At 44.8% G+C, this 10,437-nt stretch overlaps 1 protein-coding gene across 2 annotated transcripts in view; it reads left to right on the top strand.

The window, feature by feature from the left end:
* Positions 1-1,803: 1,803 nt before the first annotated feature.
* The window catches only part of ITCH (itchy E3 ubiquitin protein ligase), a 102,408-nt gene continuing 93,774 nt past the window's right edge, over positions 1,804-10,437 (top strand). Inside the window, exons 1-2 of one of the 2 annotated variants that reach the window (XM_047771278.1) lie at positions 1,804-1,886; positions 6,610-6,686. Coding sequence is in view for 1 of the 2 variants with exons in the window: in XM_047771277.1 (XP_047627233.1) it covers positions 6,725-6,736 (12 nt within the window). In the remaining variant the exon portion in view is untranslated. Of the gene's footprint in view, positions 1,887-6,609; positions 6,737-10,437 lie in introns of both variants that reach the window. The other variant, XM_047771277.1, reaches the window with a different exon arrangement.

The raw sequence follows: 10,437 nt of genomic DNA, 5'->3' as shown, positions 1-10,437 counted from the left end.
TTTTTTTGCTTTTTTTAGTGCCGCACTCAAGGCATATGGAGATTGTCAGGCTAGGAGTCGAATTGGAGCTGTAGCTGCCGGCCTACACCACAGCTCACAGCAATGCTGGATCCTTAACCCACTGAGCGAGGCCAGGAATTGAACCTGAAACCTCATGGTTCCTAATCAGATTCATGTTCACTGCACCACTACGGGAACTCCCAGAAATGATAACTTCAAAAGGGAAGTGTTGAGAAACACTGCCCTACCGCAACCACAAGTGATTCTCCAAGTGTGTTCTGAGGTTAAAAAATGCAAATCATGAGGCCCAGCCCAGAGTTTCTGAATTGGAAATTCTAGGGGTGGGGCCCAGCAATAGACTGTTTAACAAGTCCTTCAGGTGATTTTGATAGGCACTAGAATTTGAGAACCTCTGCCCTACACAGTCTGAATAGGGGGAGTTATGGGACTCTGTACCTTTTTTTTTTGGCCACGCCTGCAGCATGCATAAATTCTTGAATCTAAACCACAGCTGTGACCCGGGCCACAGCAGTGACAACATTGGATCCTGCTAAGCCTTCAGGGCACTCTCAGGAATCTTTTTTCTTTTCCCTAGGAATCTGTCTTTAACCAGCTCTCCTGAAGTACACTGCAGGAAACACTGATATGGAGAATTCGAAAGTAATTTGAAAAGTGTAAGTGACTTTCCAGATGGTAAAATAAAATTTTCTTTAGGAGGGAAAACATGCTAAACAGTAATAGCAAAGGTCACAAGTTACTGCGCACTTTGTTGTGCCTCTGAGTCTACCCGCATAGCCTACTAATTCTCACAAACAATCCATGACGGAAGAGGATGGACTCAGGAGCCAGATTGCTTGGGTTCTTATCCAGCCTGTGACTTGGTTTGTGCATCTGTAAAGTGAGGAAAATGAAGGTACTTCCACTGTAGATTTGTTGGGAGGATTAAAGAAGCTTATTGATCAGCATTTAGAATACCTGCTATGTTGGCACCACTTCCGTGTAGTGATTTTCATCACCTCTAAAAGCACCTTGTTAAAACATGGGTTTGAACCCAATGAATTTAACTCTCGAGTGTACTTTCTTTTTTTTTCCTTTTTTTTCTTTTGTCTTTTTGCTATTTCTTAGGGCCGCTCCCGCGGCATATGGAGGTTCCCAGGCTAGGGGTCTAATCGGAGCTGTAGCCACCGGCCTACACCAGAGCCACAGCAACGCGGGATCCGAGCCGCGTCTGCAACCTACACCCCAGCTCGTGGTAACGCCGGATCCTTAACCCACTGAGCAGGGCCAGGAATCGAACCCTCAACCTCATGGTGCCTAGTCAGATTCGTTAACCACTGCGCCACGACGGGAACTCCTCGAGTGTACTTTCTTAAGGACTAAGTTAATAGTTCAGTGGTTCTCAAAATGTGATTACACACCAGCAGCACACCAGAGAGATCGTTAGAAATGCCAATTATTAAAATTATTAGATTCTATCCCAAATGTGCTCAATTAGAAACTCCGGGGGTGGGGTCTAGTAGTCAAAGTTTTAAGTAGCCCTTCAGGTGATTCTGATGCACACTAGCTTGGGATCAGCAGCTACAAGTCTTTAGAGGTTCTGGTGAGTAGCTGGGAGGGTTTTTTGAAATGCCTGGAAGCCATCCATGAGTCCTTCCCACCTGGGTGAGAGCAAACTTCGATTTAGCGGCGCTCACCAGCCTTGCCAGCTATTCGTGCCCGCAGCTGGCTAGTGCGCAAGGCCTTCTGGGGCTTGTAGTCGGGATCGCGCCCAAGCCAGAGACGCCTGCGCGTTGGCCGCCAACTCGCTCTATTAGCTGCGGTTGGGGCTCGGGACCGGCTGCCATCTTAGTCGAGGGAGTGAAGAGTCGTCGCCGCCCCGAGTCCTGGTAAAAATCCCCGGGCGGACCGGAGGCAGTTCTGGGGAGAGGGAAGGTCCTGGATGAGAGTGTCCAAGGCGAGCAAGGGGTAGAGGAGTGCGGCTCGCTTGCCGGGACCCCACAGCCGCGGCTGCCTCCTCTTCCCTCAGAGCCGGTGCCCGTGGGGGGCGCGGGGAGCTCGGGCTAGTGGCAGGGGCCTGGCGGGGGGTGGGTTGGCCAGACGCGCCCTGCGGCCACTGCTGGGCTCAGGCGTCTGGAAGCCCCTCGCCTCGCGGGCGCCCAGTTGTGAAAGGACTGGACCGCCGCGGCGGGCGCCAGCAGGGTCCGGCCCGGTACCCCTCAGCCCCGCCCGGGGGCCACTCTCCGGCGGCCCGGCCTACGCGCGGGGCCCGGTGGCAGCAGCCGGCGCGGGCGACGTGGCCCTGCAAGGGGCGGCGGCCGGGCCCACCTGCAAGCCACTGCCCTTCCCGAGACTTTTCGGAGCCCCCAGTCGCGAGGGGCCCAGCACAGCGGCTGCCGCCTTTCTCTTTTGCACTCCCCTCCTCCCTCCATTGTCCCCCATCGTGGTGGTCCCGGCCCCGGCTCCCTCCTCCGCGCCCGCTACCGCCGCCGCCCCGACCCAGCCGGCGCCTCCCGGCGCTGAGTTTTGCAGACGTGGAGCTGTCACTGTCCTTCCTCTTGAGAGTGCCCTTTTCTTTAGCGGAGAAAGGAAAAAAGTAGCCGTGAACGTGTTCTAAGGGTCGAAAGGTGTTTGAGGGCTGACTTAGTGGGTACTAGTGGGGAACTCAAGTTTTCAGACTTAGCTTCGGGCCGATGCTCAGAGAGAGATAAACACTGGGTCTGTGGGCCCCAGGTAAATGTTGGGCCTAAAGTTGGCGATGTAATCAGATGAATTTTGCAAACCACACGAAATTCATAGTTCTCCAGTAATAACTCAACATGTTTCTTTGGTTATATTCGTATCTTGATCTTGTTAGCTTTTCTGCCATTCTAGAGCTTAAGTATACCTTGTGAGTGAGAAGTGGGGAAGGAAGAATGGAATTTTTCTTTGAAAATTAATGAGGCACTGGAGCCAGGCATATATTATTGTACTTAGCTGGGGTCTTGCATGAATTCGAATACAACCAGATCTTAAGAAAGTGCTAAAAGCAGTATATTTCCATCTCACAACAGAATAAAGATTTCTCAGCCTGTATAAAGTTTTCATGACAGATCTGGTGAGAACCTGCACTGTTTATTCATAGATTTATTCAAGGTGTAATTACTTCATCTTTAAGATTTAGAAATGAAGGTGGAAATTCAGCTGCTTTTTTGAGCAGTGTAAGTTTTGGGGTTTGAGTCCCAAAGGAATTCCTTCATCTTCATCATGAGTCAAGTCAGCAGGGATATGATATGATATGAAATAAACAAGTGCAGAATACTTCTTCAGTTTATTCTAGAGTTAACTCTATATTCATTAAAGAAACATCTTTACCCCTATTGGAATAGACAAACCAGTAGTCCCTAAATTTGATCATTATAATAACTAGGGGAGTTTTTTAAAAGTGGAAATACCAGAGATTCATTTCCTGAGATCGATTTGATACTTTTTGATTTAACCTTGACAAATTTATTTTTTAAACTTGCCTCAGGCAATTCTATTGGTCTTGGGAACCACTGAGACTAACAATGCTGTGTTCAAACCAAAAAGCTTTGATAGGAAAGAGGAAGTAGCCAGTTATGTTTGGGTTGACCTTGGAAAGGAGGAAGGATCTGCCCCTGGACCTAAGTTAGGTCTTGGTTGATGAGTAGGAGTGTGATTGTGATGGGGAAAGGGAAGGACAGGGGAGGCAGAGGAAACTTGTTAATATTGTGTGTAAATGCAGAGAATTGTGGACGAAAAAGGGAGCAAAGAGTGGAATGGGGAAGGAGAGCGTTGTGTATATGAGGCCAGAAAGGTAAAAGGAGGCAACGATATGAAAAGTTCTGTGTGTAATGCAAAAAAACTTGTTTTATGTTGTTAGCAAAAGATACAGATTTTTAAACAGGGAAGTTATGTGAGTACATTTGCTTTAGAAAGATTCCTCTGGCGATTAAGAGTGAAAGGATGGAAGAGTGGCTATTGTAGAGGTCTAGGTGAGAAGTGAAAAGGCTTTACCTTGGAGAGAGGCTGTGGGGATGATCACAGGATTGGATTGAATTCCTCACTTGTGCAATTTTGTTGCCCTTTTTCTGTATGAGGATTTTTTTTTTTAATTTTTTTGGGGGCCAGTCCAGGTAAAGGGCTGTTTTCTGTCAGAAGAACCCATTAGCAAAAGTAAATATATTGCCAGGTTATATATGTTAATGATATCAGAATGTATTGTTCAGTAGCATCCTGAAAAATTAGTATCAGATCAGGTGCAATTTGGAGGAAAATTTGGAGATTAGACTGAAATTTATGACATTGCTTTAAGCTTGTTGCAAGTGTTTTTCTCCAACCCTCAGAAACTTGGTATTAGAATTTTAGAGCTGGAAGATATTGTAAAAATTTATCTAGTCCACAGTGGCAGATGTATTTTGTTTTATGGGGCCAACTTTCCTTTGAAGTAGCTGCCAGAAGCCCTGTGTTGGGAAGGATTTTAGTCCATATGTGTTCTCTGGGAAAGTGAGTTATGATTGATTATTGATGACTCCTCTGTGGATACTGGTTTACTGATGCCTCTTTTGTGGACACTAGTTATGTAGTGGGTAGTATATGCCAGATATATTCTTAGACTAGGCCAACCTGTTAGTTTTCTATTTGTTTTTTAAAAAAACAAAAAAACTAAGGAGCTCCCATTGTGGCTCAGCAGAAATGAATCTGACTGATATCTATGAGGATGAAGGTTCTATCCCTGGCCTTGCTCAGTGGCCTAAGTATCTGGCATTGCCATGAGCCATGGTGTAGGTCGTAGACGAAGCTCAGATCTGGTGTTGCTGTGGTGTACAGCTCTGATTCGACCGCTAGCCTGGGAACCTCCATATGCCAGAGATGTGGCCCTAAAAACACAAAAAAACAAAACCAAAACAAAAAAACTAGTTGAGAATCCACTAGGGGTTCCCATTATAGCTCAGTGACTTAAGAACCCAACTAATAACCATGAGGATGTGGGTTCGATCCCTGGCCTTAGTGGGTTAATCTGGCCTTAGTGGGTTAAAGATCTGGCATTGCTGTGAGCTGCTGTGTAGGTTACAGATGAGGCTTGGATCTGGTGTTGCTGTGGCTATGGCATAGGCTGGCAGCTGCAGCTTCAATTCAGCCCCTACCCTGGGAATTTCCATATGCTGCAGGTGTGGAGCTAAAAAAAAAAAAAACAGAACTAGAAGTAAAATCAAGTTTAACTTTTGTTATGTTTTCCAGTGTATCAAGATGAATGTGTGCTACTAAAGAGCTTTTGGTATTGGACCAAAAGAAAAAAGTATTTCTGGCCTATATCTCTTGACAGAGAGTTTAACCCAGAACTTTGACCTAGCAGTGAGTTTTGCTGTATTCATTCTGGCTTAAGAAATTTGTGTTAGTAGTATTTATAGAAAATAGCCTCCCCCCTTTTCCTTTCTTGTTCTTTACCCTTCTCTCAATTTGGGTTTTGGGGATTGGTTTCCTTTATATGAGTTAAGGCAAAAGTATATAAAGGCTTTTTCTCCCCCCTTATTTATAGCACCTATCCAAATTGTGGTCTCATAATAAACGCTCAGTAAAGGCATGTTGATTTTTGTGGCTGTAAATTATACTGGCTTTGAATCAATATAAATTAGCAAGGGGGGTTACAGAACAGAATTGCAGCATTCTCTGGTTGAGAGGTCAGCCCTCAGCTAAAAATGTTGGGTTGGAAACTAGCCTCACAACCAGAAGTAGTTAACCAGAAGCTGTTCCTTGCCTCTGTCCTTTTTCAGTCTAATATAGTGCACTGTTCTTGGAGAACTACTGCCAGCTCAGCTCTTTGCTTCTTTTCAGAACTGGTTATACTCAGATCCTTGGAGTGCTTTTTCTTTTCTTATTCCTATGAGCTTCCAAGTTGGCAGGGACCACCCTTACTGTGATCCCAGTAGGTAGACTATGTGTTTATATGGCCATCCTTGTTTTGCCGTTTGGCCAAATGCAGGTAGGGATCACCTCATACTATGTGAGTCATTTTCTCCCTCACTTACCTTCTTATTGGGCCTGCTCCATCAAAAATTATCCTAGGGAGTTCCCGTTGTGGCGCAATGGTTAACGAATCCGACCAGGACCCATGAGGTTGTGGGTTCGGTCCCTGCCCTTGCTCAGTGGGTTGACGATCTGGCGTTGCCGTGAGCTGTGGTGTAGGTTGCAGATGCGGCTCGGATCCCGCGTTGCTGTGGCTCTGGCGTAGGCCAGTGGCTACAGCTCCGACTCGACCCCTCACCTGGAAACCTCCATATGCTGTGGAAGCGGCCCAAGAAATAGCAAAAAAAAAAAAAATTATCCTAGCAAACTTTTTTTTTTCACTTAAAGAACTCTGATTTTATTTTATTTTTTGGCTGCACCTGCAGCATGCGGAAGTTCCTGGGTCAGGAATAGAACCCACACCACAGCAGCGACCCAGAACTGCTGCAGTGACAATGCCAGATCTCTAACCCATTGCTCCCACAAGAGAACTCCCCAGTGAAACTTTTTAAAGCACATTGTGTCCTCAGGTTCCCAAGGTCATCACTGATCTGATGTATTTAACTACAGAGATAATGTGTTAATGGACCCTCCTTCCTCTCTCAGGTAACATGCATTTAGCAGTGGCCTTCTGGAGACAGCGCCTTAACCCCAAGAAGTGACTCAAACGGTGAAAACTTCAGGTATTGTGGCATGCCTGTGAGAGAGTTTGGGGACAGTGATGATGCAGAGGGTGAGCCCTGATCATATTAATGGGTATGGGGAGGTATGGGGAGAGACCATTGTTGATGTTGGCTACATGAATTGGTTCAAGAAAGAGATGGTTTCCACTTGGATCTGAAACCATAAGCTGCCTCTCTACAAGGCTTAGCCTGTGAGCCACATTGTACTCTTTTTTTTTTCCCTGTGTTTCCTAGGGCCGCACTCACAGCACGTGGAGGTTCCCAGGCTAGGGGTCAAATCAGAGCTACAGCTGCTGGCCCTCACCACAGCCACAGCAACACAGGATCTGAGCCGTGTCTGCAACCTATACCACAGCTCACAGCAACGCTGGATCCCCAACTCACTGAGCAAGGCCAGGGATTGAACCCGCAACCCCATGGTTCTCAGTCAAATTCATTTCCACTGCGCCATGATGGGAACTCCCACATTGTACTCTTAATTTAATTTGGGTCCTCTGACTTTTCTGTTTGTCTGGCTTCCTTAGACATATACATGCTTTTCTTGTGTTCTTTTATAAGCATTTACCTCTATGTACTTGTCCAGACATGTGGACATATATGGTTGAAAAGTGTAGGACTTTAAAAGAAGTCAGAATGATATAGTGGAAAAAGAAAAGAGGACTTGGAGAGGAAAGGTCTGTGTTCTGATTCGATTTTGCTACTGATAAATTCTGATTGTTGGCAAATTATTTAATCTTGACAGGACTCAGTTTATATATCTATAAAATGTTGATTCCTACTTGCCTCCCTGGCATGTTGTGAGGATCAAATAAAACAATACATTAAATTTTTAGAAAAAAATGAATTCATAATTTGAGGTATTATCTAGATCTATAAGGTGGGAAAAGTTGGCAACAATATTGAAAAGGAAAACACGATTCACTTTAAAAGGTCAGGAGAGGAGTTCCCGCTGTGGTGCAGGGAATAAAGATCCAGCTTGTCTCTGTGGAGGCGCTGGCTTAATCCCTGGTGCAGGCCAGGGATTGAATCCGAGCTGCATCTGTGACCTACATCACAACTGCAGCCGCTCTAGGTCCTTAAGAACTTTCATATGCCATGGGGGTGGGAAAAGAGGAAAATAAAATTAGGAGAGAGATGAAAAAAAAGATCAGGAGAAAGAAAAAAAAAAAGCCTACTGGTTAAGGAAAAAAAAGTAGAGTATAGAAAAAGTCAAGGGAGTTCCCATCTTAGCATGGTGGAAACTTAGCCGACTAGGAACCATGAGGTTGTGGGTTCGATCCCGGGCCTTGCTCAATGGGTTAAAGATCCGGCATTGCCATGAGCTGTGGTGTAGGTCGAAGACATGGCTCAGATCCCATGTTGCTGTGGCTGTGGTGAGGACCGGCAGCTGTAGCTCTGATTTGACCCCTATCCTGGGAACCTCCATATATGCTGCCAGTGTGGTCCTAAAAAGCAAAAAAAAAAAAAAAAAAAGTCAAGCTGTGAGAGAATAGGGAGTGAATGAAGTAGAGCACATGAATTGGTAGATGAGAAAGCTGAATAAGAAGAGAGGGTCCCTTTCGTTTTGCTAACCCTAACCTTGTGAATTAAAAGGTTGTTCCCAATATTTTTATTATTATTGTCATTACCAGCTCTCTTCATATAAGTGTCCCATCTATACTTAGCTTCTTGTCTCCATTATAAAAATTAGTGTTTCTTATCGATTCGATTTGTGACTTTTTGTGTTTTAGGGACTTTTTTTGGCCACACATGTGGAGGTTCCTGGGCTAGAGATTGAACCCATGCCACAGCAGTCACTCAAGCCGTTGCAATGACATCATCAGATCTCCTCAGCCTGCTGCACCACAAGAGAACTCCTAGTTTATATTTTTGATAACTAATTGCCTCATATTTATGAGAGACCAAGGCTATGATTTGCTTATTATGGTATACCAGGCCAGTGTGATAATCAAATGTGTGTTTAATCTGTTCTTTTATGTAATTATGAAGAGAAAGGAAGGAGTTGGTGGGGATGCTTTGTGAGAGATCCTAGGAAAGGGAAGTGGATAAGAGGAAAAGAGATGGTGAGAGTAATTCTTAGAGGATAATGAATGGAAAATCATGAAAATGGAAAAACAAACAAACATGTAAAACAAAAAAGATAGTGTTTTCTGCAGTTGAAGAAACAAGACACATTTCCTATCTTTAATGGTGATAATACTTGACAAAAAGTTATGTGCTAAGAAAGATCATTTTCCATACCAAATATCTTTAAAATAGTTCTAAAAGTATCCACTTCATCCTGAGGGCACAAAGTAGTTCTTTTTGGAAAGAAAACTGTGCCAACATTCAGGAGGCCTGGGTTATGGCCTTGGTATTGCTTGTTACTTAAATTCTGTGATTTTTTTTGGTGGGGGGACCACATCTGAAGGATATGGAAGTTCTCAGGCTAGGGGTCCAATCGGAGCTACAGCTGCTGGCCTATGCCACAGCCAGAGCAATCCAGGATCTGAGCCATATCTGTGACCTACAGCACAGCTCACAGCAGCGCCAGATCCCTGACCCACCAAGTGTGGCCAGGGATCAACCCTGAATCTTCATGGATGCTAGTTGGATTCATTTCCCCTGCGCCACAACGGGAACTCCCTAAATTCTGTGATCTTGAGCAATTCACTTAAATCTTTCTGGCCCTTATTCTATTGAAAGTATAAACACGATGCTCTCTTAAGCTCCTTCTAGTTCATTCTTTGTCCTTTGTGCTTCATTTGCTAAGTACTAATTTTTCAGGGTTTTGTTGATATCACAATATAGGAATGGTTTAAAATATAGTAGGACTTCGTAATATTTAGTGCTTTATAAATGAGGAGCCATTTTATTTTATTATTATTATTTTTTTTGGCTATGTCCATGGCATGTGAAAGTTCCCAGGCCAGGGAGCATACCCATGCCACAGCAGTGACCCAAGTCTGGATCTTTAACCCACTGCACAACAAGAGAACTCCGGAACACCTGTGGTTTTAAACCAAGAATTCATCGGAGTTCTTGTCGTGGCTCAGAGGAAACAAATCCTACTAGGAACCACGAGGATGGTTTGATTCCTGTCCTTGCTCAGCGGGTTAAGGATCTGGTGTTGCCGTGAGCTGTGGTGTAGGTCGCAGATGAGGCTCAGATCTGGCATTGCTGTGGCTCTGGTGTAGGCTGGTAGCAACAGCTCCGATTAGATCCCTAGCCTGGGAACCTCCATATGCCGCAGGTGCGGCCTTAAAAAGACAAAAAAAATAAATAAATAAAAAATAAGAATTCGTCTGTGTTTGAACTTACTTGCCTTACTGCAGAAATAGTCCAACAAATATATATTATGTATATTATTTTTTTGGATTCCCTAAACTTTTCTCTGTTAATTACAGGGAAAATTTTCTTTTAAGACAAGAAAGTAATCCAGAAATGCTATCTGCATTTAGGTAAACTTTTGGTTTGTTGGTTTTTTTTGTTTGTTTGTTTTTCCATTTCTTGGGCCGCTCCTGAGGCATATGGAGGTTCCCAGGCTAGGAGTCGAATTGGAGCTGTAGCTGCCAGCCTACACCAGAGCCATAGCAACACAGGATCCCAGATGCATCTGCAACCTACACCACAGCTCATGGCAACGCCAGATCCTTAACCCACTGAGCAAGGCCAGGGATCGAATGCTCGACCTCATGGTTCCTAGTCGGATTCGTTAACCACTGAGCCACGATGGAACTACTGGTTTGTTTCTTAGTCGTTTTTGCGAAGA

This window comes from Phacochoerus africanus, chromosome 3, assembly GCF_016906955.1.
Source record: "Phacochoerus africanus isolate WHEZ1 chromosome 3, ROS_Pafr_v1, whole genome shotgun sequence".
In the NCBI taxonomy this organism is placed as follows: domain Eukaryota; kingdom Metazoa; phylum Chordata; class Mammalia; order Artiodactyla; family Suidae; genus Phacochoerus; species Phacochoerus africanus.
This window is presented reverse-complemented; position numbering and strand designations above follow the sequence as displayed.